The 18,709-nt window shown below is 37.5% G+C and overlaps 1 protein-coding gene across 3 annotated transcripts in view; it reads right to left on the minus strand.

The window, feature by feature from the left end:
- Positions 1-18,709, minus strand: part of SAMHD1 (SAM and HD domain containing deoxynucleoside triphosphate triphosphohydrolase 1) — a 66,482-nt gene that overhangs the window by 28,678 nt on the left and 19,095 nt on the right. For all 3 annotated transcript variants that reach the window (XM_055544981.1, XM_055544980.1, XM_055544982.1), the window contains exons 5-11: positions 15,060-15,175; positions 12,982-13,052; positions 7,793-7,951; positions 6,636-6,736; positions 6,348-6,456; positions 5,442-5,533; positions 3,746-3,861 (exon numbers count right to left, since the gene is read on the minus strand). In XM_055544981.1, coding sequence (XP_055400956.1) covers positions 3,746-3,861; positions 5,442-5,533; positions 6,348-6,456; positions 6,636-6,736; positions 7,793-7,951; positions 12,982-13,052; positions 15,060-15,175 — 764 coding nt within the window. The remainder of the gene's footprint in view (positions 1-3,745; positions 3,862-5,441; positions 5,534-6,347; positions 6,457-6,635; positions 6,737-7,792; positions 7,952-12,981; positions 13,053-15,059; positions 15,176-18,709) is intronic.

The following is an 18,709-nucleotide window of genomic DNA, read 5'->3' on the forward strand; positions in this document are numbered from 1 at the left end:
CTACTACTCAGCAATAAAAGGGAATGAATTACTGATACATGCGATCTGGATAAACTTCAATGCTAAGTGAAAGAAGCCTTATGCAGAAGATTATATACCGTATGATTCCACTGATATGAAACTCTAGGACAGGTAATAGTGGTTGCTTCTAGAGATGAGGTAGAACAGGTATTGTCGGATGGAGCATGAAGGGGCTTTCTAAGGAGAAGATAATGTTCTGTGTCCTGCATTTGTCCAGAAAATGTTAACCTTACAATTTTTATTAACATATAAATTGCATGTAATTTTGCATAAAAAGAAAAAAAAATCTATAACAGTTACTGAACTTTAGTTAATCTGCATGCTGCAGGAATTAGGGTATACTGATGTCTGAAATTTACTTTCAAATGTCAAGCTTTAGATAGATTAATAAATGAATAGAGGGATGGTAAGTAATAAATATGTGATAAAGAAGGCCAGCAAATGCTAGAATTTAGGTATATAGGTTTTAACTGTTAAATTCTTTTAACATTGCTGTTTATTTTCAACACTTGTCCCTAAAACATGAAAAAAATTATAAAAAAATTAAAAATAAGAAGTGAAGATTTTCAAAATAAAGATGAGTTGCTTTTGGAATTGCAACCAAAAAAAGGAGGGCTCACGAGATCCTATTCCTTCAAGGTCATGTTATTATTAAGGACAATAAGGATCATATGACTGCTCAGAATAACATGCAAGGAAAGTAAGATGATTTCTGGCTCAAATGATGAAAGTGGAAAGGCAGTATGCTTATTCTCCTATATTCTGACAGTTAAAGCATAAAAATGTGACCTAATTTCTTTTCTGGGATTTTTGGCATTGTGACAACATCCAAGCAAGTGATCAGTGAACTCATCTCACTGAACAGGGTAAAAGCCAGTTTCAGTGTTCTAGTCAGCATGTTCATTCATGGTGAGCAAGAGCTACTATGTACAGACACATGGAGTTACAACCTCATTAAGATGTATGATATTTGACAGTTTGTCAGTTAACCCAAAAGTGTATAAAATCCAAAATTCATTTTTGTTTTTAACTGAAAAGATAATATAAATGTAACATATTGTTATAGGATAAATGGTCAGGATTGGTCTCTGAGGAAGACTGAAGATGATTTTTTAAAATACAGCATCATTTGCTTCAGTATGAGTAAAAGTTTAAAAATAACTATCTACAGGTTGCTTAAATTCTCTTATAATCTCTTTTTCCATTTCCAGCCACAGAGAAGGCAATGGCACCCCACTCCAGTACTCTTGCCTGGAAAATCCCACGGATGGAGGAGCCTGGTAGGCTGCAGTCCATGGGGTCGCTAAGAGTTGGACATGACTGAGCGGCTTCACTTTTACTTTTCACTTTCATGCATTGGAGAAGGAAATGGCAACCCACTCCAGTGTTCTTGCCTGGAGAATCCCAGGGACGGGGGAGCCTGGTGGGCTGCGGTCTATGGGGTGGCACAGAGTCAGAAACGACTGAAGCGACTTAGCAGCAGCAACAGAATGAAGTCAATGTCAGGACAGTCTCTTAGAGGAAAACTTAAAAGAAAAGGCTGTTCTGAAATTTCTTCTCATGACTGAACTGAGTGCCCAGGACACAGGTTTTGCTGGAGAAACCCTTAGAATGAACCTGGTGGGCTGCTGTCTATGGGGTCGCACCGAGTCAGACACGACTGAAGTGACTTAGCAGCAGCAGCAGCAATGGAACACTAGTGTACCTACTATGGTATTATTAAAACAAAACACAGAAACAATTCAAATACATTATCCCCTATAAGTAACTTTGTCATCAATCCAACCCAGATGAATTAACAAGAAAAAAGTAAACTCACTTGTCACATTATAAACTGCAAATATTGATGGACACAGTGTTCTCAGTGTATAAACATTTGATACACAGAATCACCATTTCACTTCTAACCTGTAGTTTAGGTATGAATGGAAAGTGCCTAAAAAGTTACAAGTGTAATGGGGACTCTATTAATTGCCTGAAGGTGAAAGTGTTAGTTGCTCAGTGGTGTCTGACTCTTATCCATCCCATGGACTGTAGCCCACTAGGCTCCTCTGTCCACGGAATTCTCCAGACAAGAATACTGGAGTGGGTAGCCATTCCCTTCTTGAGGGTATCTTCCCAACCTAGGGATTAAACCCGGGTCTCCTGCATTATAGGCAGAGTCTTTACCATGTGAGCTACCAAGAAAGCCCATATATTAACTGCCTGCTGCTGCTGCTAAGTCGCTTCAGTCGTGTCCGACCCCATAGATGGCAGCCCACAAGGCTCCCCTGTCCCTGGGATTCTCTAGGCAAGAATACTGGAGTGGGTTGCCATTTCCTTCTCCAATGCATGAAAGTGAAAAGTGAAAGTGAAGTCGCTCAGTCGTGTCCGACTCTTAGCAACCCCATGGACTGCAGCCTACCAGGCTCCTCCGCCCATGGGATTTTCCAGGCAAGAGTACTGGAGTGGGGTGCCACTGCCTACACCTGTATAAAAAAAATTTAGCAGTGATGGAACAGGAAGCTGATCTTGGTTTTGTGTGAGGCCACTCAGCTTCTGCCATTCTCTCGTTTCAGAAACTCCAGCCTTCTCACTGATCCTATCACTTTGTTTTTAGTTAAGCAGAGTCAGTTTCAGGATTTGCAGCTAAGAACTCTTAACTGGTATATACTTTTTGGTTTACATCTTTTGCTTTACTGATCTTAAACTTTCCCACATTAAAGAATCAGTTGTGACACCTCAGCCCTCTTCCGTCCCACCCTAAGTTGTTTGTTTCTGCTGAAGTGCACACAAATGTCTTTGGCATCCTGTTTTGCAACAAAAATTATGTTAAATGAGCAAGTCAGCTTTTTGGTATTGGTCTGGTTTTATGAAAGTGTAATTAGAAGTGTAAGTCCTGTCCCACTCTTTGCAACCCCATAGACTATACAGACCATGGAATTCTGCAGGCCAGAATACAGGAGTGGGTAGCTGGTCCCTTCTCCAGGGGATCTTCCCAACCCAGGGATCAAACCCATATCTCCCACATTGCAGGAGGATTCTTTACCAACTAAGACACCAGGGAAGCCAAATTGTATTTGAAGTTAAAAATAATTAATATTGAGCACTTAGGCTACTCTGGTAGCTCAGCTGGTAAAGAATCCACGTGCAATGCAGGAGACCCCAGTTAGATTCCTGGGTCAGGAAGATCCCCTGGAGAAGGGATAGGCTACCCACTCCAGTATTCTTGGACTTCCCTGGTGGCTCAGTCAGTAAAGAATCTGCCTGTAATGTCGGAGACCTGGGTTTAATCCCTGGATTGGGAAGATCCTCTGGAGGAGGGCATGGCAACCCACTCCAGTATTCTTGCCTGGAGAATCCCCATGGACAGAGGAGCCTGGCAGGCTACAGTCCATGGGGCCACAAAGAGTCTGACAAGACTGAGCGACTAAGCACAGTGCAACACTTGTGTGCCAAGTACTATTCCAAGTGATATATGCTTCACTACAGTATCACAACTAAACTACATGTTAGGTATCATTACTCCCACTTTATAGATGAGGAAACAAGGTTCAGAGAGGTTAAATAACTTTATCAAGGTTATCTTGTTAGTACAAAGCAGAGATAAAACCCAAATCCAGTAGTATACAATCACTTCAGAAGCTAAATACATTGGAATGTTTGGAAAATAACCCATCTGCAATCCAGGGAAAGTTTACAAGGTTTCTGAGATGGACCACCTATGTTACCTTGTACTTCTTACCTGTCAGCTTAGTGAAGGCTTCCATGTCATCAATTGCTGTAGAAATGCGATACTTTCTTCCTGCAGAACCTGTTATCTCTATGTGATCGTCTGCTTTGAGGAAGGCATCTGTAATCCTAAAGATCATTTTATAAAGATTTATGTTTATGAGGAAATTTGAATATTTGCTTTATGCTTTACTTAAAATTTAGGAAACCTCTCTACTTTTAAGAAACAAAATCTTGAGACACAATGTTCTAAAGGCAACTGCTTCTCAGACTTATAGAGAACAAACTAGTGGTGATCAGTAGGCAGAGGGACGGGGGCAGGTGAGGGAGTATGAGGTATAAACTACTAGGTATAAAATAAGCTACAAAGATACACCGTACAATGGGGAATGTAATCAATATTTTATAATAGCTATAATGGAATATAATCTTTAAAAATTGTGAATCACTATATTGTATACCTGCAACTTACAATTAAAACAACAAAGACAACTGCATCTCAACCATGCTAAGTAAGTCCACGATGATTTGTGGACTGTAATATTTACTGTGCTCTAGGCATTACTACAAAGCTTTAGATACATCATCATATTTAATCTTTCTATCAGTAACACAGGTGTAATCAACCTATATTATACAGACATAGAAATTGAGTAATTTTCATTTAATCAAGTTAGGAAGAAGCAGTATCAGACTGTTGCTAGATCTCTCTGAGTCTCTGCATTGAAAACAAACAAACAAAAAAAACCTCTTACCAAAGTAACAGCCATACAAATAGGAGAAAGGATTCTAACTAATCTGCTCATGACAGACGATGAAGAAAAAAGTAGGAATGTAAATTCTACTTTTTCTCAACACAAATGTAAATTCTACTTTTTCTCAACACAAATGTAAACATGAACAGTAAAAGCTCTAAAGAGATCCATTTAAAACTATTTTAGGGCCACAGAATTAACTTGACTCATACCCCACTTTTGGAAATTCCTCATGAGGTCCCTGAGTCACTTAGAGACCTAGCTGTACTTTTCTGCTTTGGTTCTGACTGGATCAGCGAGAAGTAAAATTTCTGTGGTGGTGGTTTAGTCCTTCAGTTGTGTCTGACTCTTGCGACCCCACGAACTGTTGCCCGCCAGGCTCCTCTGTCCATGGGATTCTCCAGGCAAGAATACTGGAGTGGGTTGCCATTTCCTTCTCTAGGAGATCTTCCTGACCCAGGAATTGAATCTGGATATCTTACATGCAGGCAGATTCTTCACTGACTGAGCTACGAGGAAAGCCCAAAATTCCTGTAGGTTTTACTGTTTTCTACTAATGTTGATAATTGACAGGGTAGGCAGAGACATTAATCTTCAAAATTCATTTTTGTCATTAATTTCAGAGTGTCAATTATCCACATCTCATTTCTCACCTCAATGATTAATATCTGGTACCTAAGTGACTACCTGTGTGGAGATCTAAGCCATCCCAGGGTGGCCTCTTCCTGTCTAGCCTAAACCCCCTCTTCTGCTTGATTCTATCCTCTTTAACACTCACCTCCTCACCTCTAAATTTACTTTATGCTAGTTTTTGTTTTGTTTAAGGGAACCATTTTAGATTTGTTCACTTAAACTTTACTTGAATTTATTTAGAAATCTCAACTTGACCCAAGTATGATACTCTAGTAAAAATCATGGAAAATTTTATAGGAAAATAACAATCAAATTTCTTACATTGTATCAATGATGTTGCCAACTTTGTGTTGATAAGCTCTGCGGTGCAAACAGTTGCGTGTGTGGAACATGTCATACAGGTTTCCAACCTCCTGCAGAAAGAGGTAAAACAAACATTAAGGTAGGATCAGATTAGGTTCCCTTGTTAGCAGACAGCCTGAAAGTCAGGAAAAAGGGATGGTGGCACAAAAGAAGACTGGACACAGGTAAAATTCATCAAAACCCCTGAGACTCCCAAGAAAGAGCAAGGAAGACTCATAATACTACTAATCTGCAACTTTTATTCTTAGTAAACCAAAATCTACTGAGCATCTTAACTCTGTGATGCATTCTGTTTTAGGCATCTTAAATATATTTTTTAAATTTCCCAATAATTCTAGAAGTTAGGTATTATTCTTCTTCTAATCTTCATTCTGAAAAGAAAGACTTTGTATAGTATAGTACTGTTCTATTCTTCAGTTATATGACTAACCTAGCAGGGAATTAATGATTATAGGATTATAACTACTATGAAACACACAATACAGTGATTAAGGACAAGACTCAAGGCAAACTTCCTGGATTGAAACTCCAGTTCTGCCATTAACCGTATGCCTTCTTTGAGCTTCAATTTGCTTATCTGTTAAATGGGAAAATAATAGTATCTATCTTACAGGATTGTGAAGATTGAGTTAATCCTCTAAAGCACGTTAAACAGTGCTGAGAACAAGACTCAGTAAATGTCTACTGTAGACAGTAGACCATACAGGAGAAGTGAAAAGAGCTTTAAAATACTTACAAATGCTAAGCATGAAGTAAAGAGATAGATAATTTACCAGGTAGTGATTTTTCCAAATTACTGAAAGGGTATTTCTAGACTTCAAGCTAAGAATCACACCTTCCTTATTGTTCTCTGACATAGCTTACCTTTTCTCTAGTACAAATATGCTTCATATTATCTACTTCACAGACACGGGCAAACTTAAGAAAGCGCTTGTAATCAAAGCTATTTTGGATTCCAAGATGATGGCAGTCCCTGGAGAGATTCCCAAGCAGAGAGATGAAATTTTTCAGCAAAGGAAACCATACCTTACATATCAATACTAAATTTATATAAGGGTTTTATTTTGCTTGCTTATTTACTTAAATAAAAATTGTATCTATTTAAAGTATACAAGATTTCTAATCAATTTTTCTGAAGTGTTCAGTGCATACCTGGCAAAATAATCCCATTTGTCCACATCAATGCCATTTCTTTTATTGGCCACTATCTCATAAAGGAAGCTTTTTTCTTTAGGACGCCCTTTATAGAGCCACTGGAAGAGAAGAAAACCCACTGAAAGTTATAGAACAGGAGATAAATCTATTTATAAGCAAAGCAAGTGTATTAACCTGAAAATTATAAACAGATATTTGAATGCGAATGTTAGGTAAGTGAGAAGGTTCTACTCTTTTTTCCTTCACTTAATTCCCAAATTAGTAGAAAAGGGAAAGAAATGCTAGAAATGCTAAAATATGATATCCTGTTCATACTAAACCTAGTGCCTTTGGAAGGATCCTAATTCTATTACACTTAGATAACCAACAAGCTTTCTTGTTTTAAAAGATTTTTTAAAATATTAAGATCTATTTATAAACTAGTAAGAATGTTTCTTATATTCGAATGCTTAAATTCAGGAGTGAAAATTCTTGGAGCTCTGTGTTTTTTTTCTGACTGCGCTGAGTGATCCTGTGGATCCTAGTTCCCCAACCAGGGATGGAACCTGGGCCCTTGGCAGTGAAAGTGCCAGAGTCCCAACCACTGGATCGCCAGGGAATTCCTAGGAACTCTGTTTTTTGGAAATAGGATATTTGCTATAAAATCCTCCTATTTATCTTATACCTTACAAGCAGATTTGTGTGTTTTAAGGAAAAAAAGACTAAAAAACACTAAGGGAATTTCTTTTTCCTATTAAAAGAAAAAAGATCAAAAAGGAAACAAATCATACTTCCCTCTGAACTAATTCAACTTTTTCTAGGTCTTCACATATCTAAATAATCCAAACATTAATTTTAATGGGTAAACAAGACACATACTTTCAGAACTAACTTACTTTAGGCTTCTATATAAAATTCTGCATACATATTCATTAAAAATATTAATATGTGTATTTTAATTTGGGGGATAACTTCTAAAAAACTCAGTTAAGAGCTGGAAGAACTATATAAGCCTTTTATTTTTTGCACTAAACAGTAGAAATGTATCACATATTTTATCATTTAGTCTCCTAAAATAGCAAAATGTCACCCCTTAAAATACAGATCTGAAGGAACCAAGAAAAGACTAGATGAAAAGAACCAGTCGGTTCAAATTAGGTTGTATACAAACTTACCTTTGAAGAATCTTTGATGGGTGATTCAGGTGGTCCTGTAATTTGTTCCTTGATAAACAAAATATCTTCTTCAGGGATGAGACCATAGTATTTCATGACATCTCGGAGTCCGTTAGAATTGATGAGGTGCTCAAACATCATAACTGAGCCCTGCTCATGCTAGGAAAAGTCAGTAATATACGGTCTGTTACAGACTCTAGTCCATCAGGGACCCCTGATTATTCAAATTACTCTTGGCTCCCTGGTAATTCAGAGATAAAGTTCTAATGCATGTTAATGATCTAGTTTTCAACTACAGTCTTCCAGATACTTAAAAAAATCTGTCAGATTTATCTATATTTTACCAGTCTACAAAACTTTATAATCCAGGTGCATCATTATTTGATAAATATATTTAATGAGATATAATCATTTATAATACATATGTATTATAGAGCACAGCTGAATACTACCAGATTATAAGGAAAGAATACCTTTTTGTTTGTTTGTTTTTGGTGAGCTTCATGGTTTGCAGAATCTTAGTAACCTGACCAGAGATCGAACATAGGCCCTTGCAGTGCAAGCGCCAAGTCCTAACCACTGGACTGCCAGGAAATTCCCAGTAGAATACCATTTTAATGAATATTATTATAAAATTTAGTTCCATAGTATCATCAGCTTTGGAATTTGTGAAGCTACAAGTTCTATTAGCATTTCCATCTAGTGGTGAAAAGGCGTAATTCCAAACTTGGAAGCACACACACACAAAAAAAGGTGTTGGGATGTTCCAGAGATCTGAAGTCAAAATCTGGGCTGGAATCTCAAACTATAGACTCATTTTACTCATAGTCTCTGGTCAGTCATTTGTAATTGTTATAAAGAACAAATGGCCCCCTGGAGGGCCTCTGCTTTTCTAAGAACTGTGATAGGACAGATCTTTGCTAAAAACTGCTCTATCACACTTCTTAGCAAAAATAAACTCAAGAAAGATGAAAACACAACCCTGAATGGTCCTATATCTATTTTTTATTTTTAATTGAATCAAGGTACATACTAATTATATAGAGGAAAAAGAGTAAGTTCATAGTAGGGAAATTTGGCAGCCATTGCCTTAATCAAGTGATTTAAGTTAACATTACCAGTAATGGCTTCAGACTTCATGCGCCTCTGATGTAGCACACTAAGGTCACTTTGTGGCATTTGCCAAAAACAGATAGTCTGACAGTATGAGAAAACCGAAAACCAAAACTCAAATTGAGGAACATCCCACAAAATAATTTGCTTGTATACTTCAAAAGATGACAAGGTCATGAAAGACAGGATTGAAGAATTGTTGTAGATCAAAAGAAACTAATGAGAAATGACAACTAAGTGTAACATATGGATGAATCAGGACCAAAAAAGGTTTTCTTCCCGCTTTTCTATGGATAGCTGATGAAATTTGAAAGTCTGTAAGTTAGATAATTCCTTCTCCGGGGATCTTCCCGACCCAGGGACTGAACCCAGGTCTCCCACATTGCAGGCAGATGCTTTAACCTCTGAGCCACCAGGGAAGCCCTTAGTTAGATAATAGTATTATATCAATATTAATATTGTATTATATATACAATTATATGTATTATGTATGTGTATATGTATGTATATATATATATAATGTATTATGTATACAATAACAATATTGTATCCTGATTTTGATACATGTACTGAGGTTATGTAAGAGAATATTCTTATTTTTAGGAAATTCCCTCTGATGCATATAGGAGTAAAGGAGCATTCCTACAACATACTTTAAAATGGATCAGAAAAAAATTTATACACACATAAAACTTTAAGTTTCACAAAGAGAGCACAGACAATAATGACTAAAATTATAAGCAACTTAGGAGTAAACACAACAAAAGATGCATAAAATCTTTATGGAGAAAATTACAACATTTATAATAGAAGAACAAAAGGCCAAAGATACCTAATAAAAGAACAAGGTGTGGACAGCTGTCCTACCAACTATCAAGACTTACTATAAAGTAGTGACAACTATGAAAGTGTAGAATGGAATACAATCCAGGAAGATTCATCATATACAGAAAGTTCAAAAAATTTTGGGGTTGGTATTATAGAATCAGTGGGGACAGTGTAGAGCATTTGATTGCAGATCAGTGGGAAAATTCAATAAATAATTATCCATATTAAAAAAGAAATCAGATTTCTACCATGCTATGCAGAGAAATAAGTTCCCATGAGGTAAGAACTTACATGTGAAAGGCAAAATATTTAAAGAAAAAGACTTGGGAAGGCTAAGTAGAGCCTATTCAAATTGACCCTGCTGGAAAACAACTATTAACTCTGGATAACTTCCTGACCAACCTAGACAGCATATTAAAAAGCAGAGACATTGCTTTGTCAACAAAGGTCCGTCCCGTCAAAGCTATAGTTTTTCCAGGAGTCATGTATGGATGTGAGAATTTGTTAGGGGAAGCACACTGATTGAAACCACCCACCCTGGCCAGGTACCATAGTAACCATTTGCATGAGTTGTTTTACAACAGGAGGTCCTGCTAAGGAACACAGAACTAATAAGCCACCACCAACTGGAAGAGTTCAGGAAAGGTCAAAAGGAGACACCACATGTCTGACCACCTCCCAGAATCGTTCTCTCTGGCATCCATCTTGGCTGAACAAGGCGTGCACCACCAGGAAGGACTCTGAGTCAGAATGATTGGCTAAGGACAACCCAGAAACTAATACCATCACCATAAAACCCTGAGACTGCAAGCCATGTGGCAGCGCTGTTCTCCTGGGTTCCCTTACCCTACTGCTCTCCACCCAGGTGCCCTTTCCCAATAAAATCTCTTGCTTTGTCAGCACATGTGTCTCCTCGGACAACTCATTCCCGAGTGTTAGACAAGAGCCCAGTTTCGGCCTTGGAAGGGGTCCCCCTTCCTGCAACAAGTTGGACTATAAAGAAAGCTGAGCCCCAAAGAATTGATGCTTTTGAACTGTGGTGTTGGAGAAGACTCTTGAGAGTCCCTTGGACTGCAAGGAGATCCAACCAGTCCATCCTAAAGGAGATCAGTCCTGAATATTCATTGGAAGGACTGATGCTGAAGCCGAAACTCCAATACTTTGGCCACCTGATGTGAAGAGCTGACTCATTTGAAAAGACCCTGATGCTGGGAAAGTTTGAAGGCCAGAGAAGAAGGGAACGACAGAGGATGAGATGGTTGGATGGCATCACCGACTCAACGGACATGAGTTTGCGTAAACTCCGGGAGTTGGTGATGGACAGGAAGGCCTGGCACAGTCCATGGGGTTGCAAAGAGTGCAACAAGACTGAGCGACTAAATGGAACTGAACTGAACTTCCTGAAGGTATTGGATTACCACCAAAAGCAGGCAGATGTTAGAGGGAACTAAACACTTGGAAGAGAAGCATTCCAGTTCTTCTTTGTTGTGGGCAACATTCCAGTTCTTTTATGGCTTTTAGCCTGAGGGAGGCCCTAGGGCAGGAGAACTGGAAAGAAACTATTCTTTTTACTAGGTGAAAGAACCAGAATACTTCATCAAAATTTTAAATTTTCTTTCTGAAAAGCCACCTTTGTTAAAGAAACGAACTAAGACTTTCCTGGCAGTACAGTGGTTAAGACTGCCTTCCAGTGCAAGATGTGCGGGCTCAATCCCTCATCAGAGAGCTAAGATCCCACAGGCCTTGTGGCCAAAAAACAAACAAAAAAAATCCATGAAATGGAAGCAATATTATAAAAAATTCAATAAAGACTTTAAAAGTGGTCCACATTAAAAAAAAAATCTTAAAGAAATGAATTGGTAATTGGTAAGTCAGAGACAAAATATCCATAATACATGTATCTGACTATATATATATATTTATTCAAATTGATAACTAAAAGGTAAATATTCAATTTTTTCTAATGGGTAAATGGAAAATCTCTTTACAAAAGATGATTTATCAGTGACAAAGTACAGGAAATGGGAAGTTAACACACAGAGAATGACAAATAAAAAAGGGAAAATCCCACAAAAGACTATTTCACACTCAATAGAAAGAATAACCAAAAATCTAAATGTTGGTAAGGCCATGGAAGAACAGGTACTCTCATATCACTGGCAGAGTGTAAAATGGGGAAGGTCTGGTAATTTCTTATAAAGTTAAATATGCATCTACTTGATGACCCAGCAATTCTACTACCAGGTAAGGAGAAATGAAACTAAGACAAACGAAAATATTTTCCACAAAAATTGTGTACAGTAACATGTACAACATCCTTATATTTGTAATAGCCCCAAACTGAAAACAACCCAAATTCTACAAAAGGAGAATAGATAAACAAATAGTGACTTATTCATACAATGGGCTATTACCTCAGCAATGAATAGGGACAAACAATATACTGCATGAATATAAACAGGACAAAACAGTACCTATTATAGGATTCTACTTATATCAAGTCTAGAAATACAAATCTGTTCATAAAAATTAGAAGGTGATGATGATGGGGTGGGTAGGAACTGACTAGAAAGAGTCACACAGGAATTCTCCAGGAAGATGAGAATATTGCACATCTCAACTTGAGTAGTGGCTGCACAGATGAATACACTTGTCAAAACTCACTGAATGATGATCTGGACAACATATTTAAGACGAATTATACCTTTCTAAAAATGAGAGAATAAATAGTGGTTGACATGTAAGAAGTGTTCAGGATGTAGTGATATCATTTTCTGCTTCAAATATAGTGCAGCCAAAAATGGAAGATGACCTACCTTTACTTCTCAAAAACTGATTCCAGAAAAATGGGTTAGCTACCTGCAAATCTGTAATTATACAAAGAACTTAGTATAGAACTTACTTTATGGTCACACAAAATGAATCAAAGCCAGAGTCAGTCTTTGATTTTTTATTTTATACTAGTATGACAGAATAGAAATAGCACTAAATTAGCTGCGAGGAAACCTGGTTTTCTAGTGCTGGCTCTATCATTTCACAGGCTTTGTGATGTTTGGTGCATCAGTACACCTCTGGGTTTCGAGTTCCTTTACACTTACAAAATTGAAGATAATAATTTCCTCCTTAGAGACTGCTGTGAGGATCAAATGAAAACAACACCCTGAAAAACTGTAACAGGAATTATACTATAAAACAGTAGCCACTGCTTAGTCTTTATTTTACTAAATATTGAATATATGGATACATACCGTCCATTTTATCTCTGGTCGAGCAAGTGGAATAAATCTTCCATCAAACATATGGGAAAATGGCCCATGACCTTAAAAACAAAAGCTGCTTTAGAACAGGAACACTGTTTGTAAATTGGTGGAAAGGAAATTTTTTTAGTTAAATGTGAATATCAATGGAAATTAATAATTTATAATCACAAAAAAGGAACAAATTGTTCCTTCCTATTTTCTAAAACAAGAGAACAGGAAGCAGAACAATACAAGAATGTAAATTCTCCATTGAGGGGTCTCTGAGTCACTGGAGTTTACATAAACTTAATGAAAGGACAGTTTTGTGTAAATAAAGGAATGTTAATGACAAAAACTTTTGGCTTCTTTCGATTACATATTGGTGTTAGAAAAGCAGTTTTAAGACAATCTACTAGGGTCAGGAAATCATTAGAACTTTATTACTCTGAACCTTTAAAAACATCCCTTTTTATGTAAATTTTATAATGTATGTACTTTTAGACACATATCAGGGCTTATCTTTGTTTTTATTGATGATATGGGCAATCAAAAGTGGAGATCACTACTTCATCTTATTCATAAGTGACCTTAACATTCTACAACATCTATCAACATGAAACTTTGCTGAGGAACAAATCTGGAATCATCAGAATTTCTGAAGGAGTTAAACTTGGCCCTCTGCATTCACAGATTCAGTCAACCTTGGACAGAAAATATTTGGGGGGAAAAAAAAATTTCAGGAAGTTCCAAAAAGCAAAACTTGAATTTGCCAAGCTTGCTGGCAGTTATTTACATATTATTGGTATTATCAGTAATCTAGAATTGATTTAATTCTAGATTAATTGATTTAATTCTCTATACACAGGAGAGGATGTGTATGGGTTATATACAAATTTTATATAAGCACTGGGCTTTTTTTTTTTGTATCCGGAGGGGGTCCTGGGAACAAATCCCCCCCCACATTTCCTTGCTAGATGGGAGAGGGAGCTCACTTGGACCAGCCCCAGGCCTTTTCTGCATGTTTCAGTACATAAATAAAGGCTTGTTACTGCAGAGTTTAGACTCCTGGGGATTGGTATAAGATTGCCAAAAGCTCCCTCTCAAAATACCAAGAATCTTAAATTAATGATCGAAGGCTGATACTGGTCCTACTGAAATCTCCAAGGGAACGTGCTGAAAAGACTGCCCTATGCCTTTAATTATCTGACGACTGAAACACAAAAACCTCCCTTTGTCTGCACCGAGGGCACATGTAAACTCTTAGGATCCTTCAATGTTGTGTGTGTGTGTGTGTGTGTGTATGTGTGTGTGTGCGCGCTCAGTGTCTGACTCTTTGTGACCCCATGGACTGTAGCCAGGCTCCCCTGTCCATGGAATTTTCCAGGCAAGAAAACTGGAGTGGGTTGCCATTTCCTACTCCAGGGGATCTTCCTGACCCAGGGATCGAGCCCATGTCTCTTGCGTCTCCTGCATTAGCAGGCAGATTCTTTACTACTTCGCTGCCTGGGAAATCCATAAATTACTCCAGTAAATAGGAAAAAATTACAAGAAGAGAGGAAAAAACTCCTTATGATAAAAGAGAACATTCTTTTTTCTCTTTGTCTCTGGAGAAAGATGATATTCTTTTACTTGGATTTAAGTGGCCCAAGACTGAGGTTGTGAGTATAGGTCACAAGGAGTTCTCTAAATCTCTTGTTAATCTGCTAGAGCAGATTATATATTCTAGGTGTGAGAAGAATAGATTTCTCAAAGTAACTGAAGGGAAATAGCAATTTTATTCAGCAAAGATAAAGGAAAAATCAAATTTACAACATTCCAACACACAGTAGTAAGGAAAAAACCACTATCAGAACGTCCTTTCATATAACCTGCAATGAAGGGTGCAACGTGGGAAACTCATTGAAAGACTTAAAAAAAAAGAAAGCAATGCTTTGGGCTTATGAACCATTCTAGGAAGAAGCAATGGCAAATTTACATTACTGTTAACTAAAGAATTAGAACGCAACTTTCATATTGCTCTTAGTTGTATTTCAAAGAGAGGTGACAGGTGATTTTACACTAGAACTCTGGTTCTTTGAACTGCTTACCAAGATCATGACAAAGACCAGCGATCTGAACACAGAGAATATCTCGTTCACTTATCTGCAGCTCTGGTTGTTTTTCACTCAGTTCACGAACTAGACGTCCTGCTAGATACCCCACGCTGCACAGCAGGAAGGAACAAAACAAAAACGAAAAATTTATTTTTCTGTTTGAAAGATGAGCGACTGTTAAGATGTGTATTTGTCCATGATAAATCCCTAAGGAGGCTGTGAATCAGACTATGGGTTATGGACCCTTCTCAGCAGTTTGAGTGTAAAAAGCCCGCTTTTTCTCTTTTTGTTTCAAAGTCTACGTGTCTGAGCTTGTAGGCTGTTTATTACATTTCTGTAATAGCCTGTATTACATTTCTGGTCCTTGTAGGCTGTTTTATATTTCTGATTTGTAGAGATTTGCAAGACAGAGAGAATTGATTTTAACTCCCCAAAGAACTGGTCTGCTGCCTGAATAATATTAAAAAACTGATTTCCCCAGCTACCTTTTCTTTACTTTGATTATTATTAGCTTATGAATATTAGGCCTTATTTTTACATTATATTGTGTAAGTTCAGGTAATCCTATTGAGTTGTTTTGGAATTTTTTATATATTTAATATTTTCTGAGGGGCGGATTTATATATCCTGTCTTATAATACCAGGCAGGAGAAGCATTCCCCAGGAAGACATAATGTCTACACACAATATAGTTAGGAAAAAGCGATATAAACATTATTATATTAAACCCACTTAAATACATCTATTTTTATAAACTGTCATCTCAATCCTATCAACTCTTACACCATTAACTTTAGCCTTCATTAGTACACCATCACGGAGAAGGCAATGAGACCCCACTCCAGTACTTTTGCCTAGAAAATCCCATGGACAGAGGAGCCTGGTGGGCTGCAGTCCATGGGGTCGCTAAGAGTCAGACACAACTGAGCGACTTCACCTTCACTTTTCACTTTCATGCATTGGAGAAGGAAATGGCAGCCCACTCCAGTGTTCTTGCCTGGAGAATCCCAGGGACGGGAAGCCTGGTGGGCTGCCGTCTATGGGGTCGCAGAGTCGGACACGACTGAAGCGACGTAGCAGCAGCAGCAGCAGCAGTACACCATCAACAAGCTATGGTCTTACAAGGAGTTCTAGAAACTTTCCTTTTTATCCTCTGGTCATTTTATCTATTTTTATATAAAGGCTCTGGGGTCTCCAGGGAGGGGGATAACTAAGGGACTCAGGTCTTTTTAAAAAAATACCTTTAACTTGATTAATTGGCTAAACTGTTGTCCCAACAATTACTGATCAGGTATCTCAGTGTAATTTTCTTCCAGCCTTCTAAATACATACATAAATATTTTAAACATATATTTAAGTATATTTACTATATATACTGCTGCTGCTGCTGCTGCTAAGTCACTATAGCTGTCTTATATACTATCCATCTTCTAATTTTTTTCATAGGTAACAATAAAACAGCTCTTTATAATGAAAGCTCTCTAAAAAATTTACCAATTTACCAAGTTTCTCCACTTTTAAGGATCCATTGTCTGGTCACTGACAAATAGTATCTCAACAGTGACTCAAACCAATAAAATGCAAGAGGCATCCCCACAAGAGAGTGCAAAGGACGCAACCTTCATAAGATTTAGAAATTTATTTCCCAAAACAGCCTAAGAGAGTAAAGTCCTTTGGTGTATAGGAGGATGTAATGAAGGTTAAGATGAAAAAGACCCTTTATAACAAATTTTCCTGCGAGTTGCCACAGCCAGACAGACTTCCCAGTCTATCTGACTGCTTGCCAAATGTATACCATGTGAGTAACTTTCGGGTAGCAGAAACCAAGATCTCAGAACACAGTAGGGGTGGGGGGATGCCTAAGAAGATCAGGTAGAACTTTTATATCTTTAAGATTACAGGAAAAGAAACGCAAATACTCCCAGAAAAACTTCTGTTTCTTTAAGTTCAGATTTTTGAAAAGATGTTTTATCAAGTTGGCTTTTTCTAGCTGCACATGAAAAAAATTAATTTTGGAATATCAAAAGAACCCCATTTTGGCCAACTTTAGGATAAGAGTTAATTACCAATTAAACAAGTACTTCTAAGTACAAATTCTGTACATACATAATACAAATTTCCCAGTGTCTGTCACTTAGGGTAACCTATCAGCAGTTTTTAACTGAGCAAAGTAAGGATATTCTGACACATGCTCCATCATGAGTGACTTGGGGAAATTATGCTAAGTGAAATAAGCCAATTACAGAATGACAAATATTCTATGAAATCACTCATATGACTGTAGCCCGCCAGGCTCCTCTGTCCATGATATTCTCCAGGCAAAAAGTACTGCAGTGGGTTGCCATTTCATATTTCAGGGAATCTTCCCAACTCAAGGATCTAAACCAAGTTTCTTGCATCGCCTGCATTGGCAAGTGGATTCTTTACCACTGTGCCACCTGGGAAACTGTAATGAGGTACATAAAATGGTCAAATTCACCGGAACAGAAAGTAGAATAATGGTTACTGAGGGACTGGGGAGAAGAGAAATGGAAACTTGCTATTCAATGGATACAGAGTTTCAATTTTGCAAGATGAAAATGTTTTGGAGATTGGTTGCACAATAATGTGGACATATTTAACATTATTGAACTGTAACTTAAAAATGGTTAGGAAGGTAAATTTTATATTGTTTATTTTAATCCCATTTTTTTAAAAAGCAAACTTCTGGCATTGAAATGTTTACAACACAGATTTAAGATATGGTGCCCAACAAATGTTAAATACACTTTTAGCATTTCCACCTGAAAGTACTTCCTGAATGAATAAATATCTTTCTTGTCCCCTAAACTCTGAACTCCACAAGAATAGAAACAGTTGCTACCTTATCAGTTTGGTATGGTCTAACAATTTTTCTAAAAATACTTTGGCCACCTGATGTGAACAACTGACTCACTAGAAAAGACCCTGATGCTGGCAAAGATTGAAGGCAGGAGGAGAAGGGGACAACACAGAATGAGATAGTTGGATGGCATCACCGACTCGACGGATGTGAGTTTGAGTAAGCTCCGGGAGTTTGTGATGGACAGGGAAGCCTGGTGTGCTGCAGTCTATGGGGTCGCAATGAGTCAGGACACAACTGAGTGACTGAACTGAACAATTTTTCAGTAAGTATTTATTGATGAATAAAGATTTGAGTAGATGTTTGTGTTCTGGCTAATTAAAAATGCTTCTAAACAAATAAACAAGACCAAAGTAACACAGCAGTTTTCCCTTATCATTGGTTTCATTTTTCTCATTTCAGTTACCAGTAGTCACCTATAGTCTGAAAATATTAGATGGAAAGTTCCAGAAATACACAATTCTTAAATCAGTCCATTCTGAGTAGCATGATGAAATCTCATACTTTTCTGTTTCATTATGACCGGGTCATGAATGATTCTTTTGTCCAGCATATCCTACACATTAGCCACTTAGCAGCCAGCACAATTATTAGGCTGATTATCAACGTTTCATAGTGCTTATGTTCAAGTAACCCTTATTTTGCCCCAAAGTGCAAGAGTAGTAAATCTGGCAATTCAGATGTGCCAAAGAGAAGCCTAGAAGTGCTTCCTGTGAGTGAGTAGTTCAGTTCAGTTGCTCAGTCGTGTCCAACTCTTTGTGAC

Source organism: Bubalus kerabau, chromosome 13, assembly GCF_029407905.1.
Source record: "Bubalus kerabau isolate K-KA32 ecotype Philippines breed swamp buffalo chromosome 13, PCC_UOA_SB_1v2, whole genome shotgun sequence".
NCBI classification, from domain to species: Eukaryota; Metazoa; Chordata; class Mammalia; order Artiodactyla; family Bovidae; genus Bubalus; species Bubalus kerabau.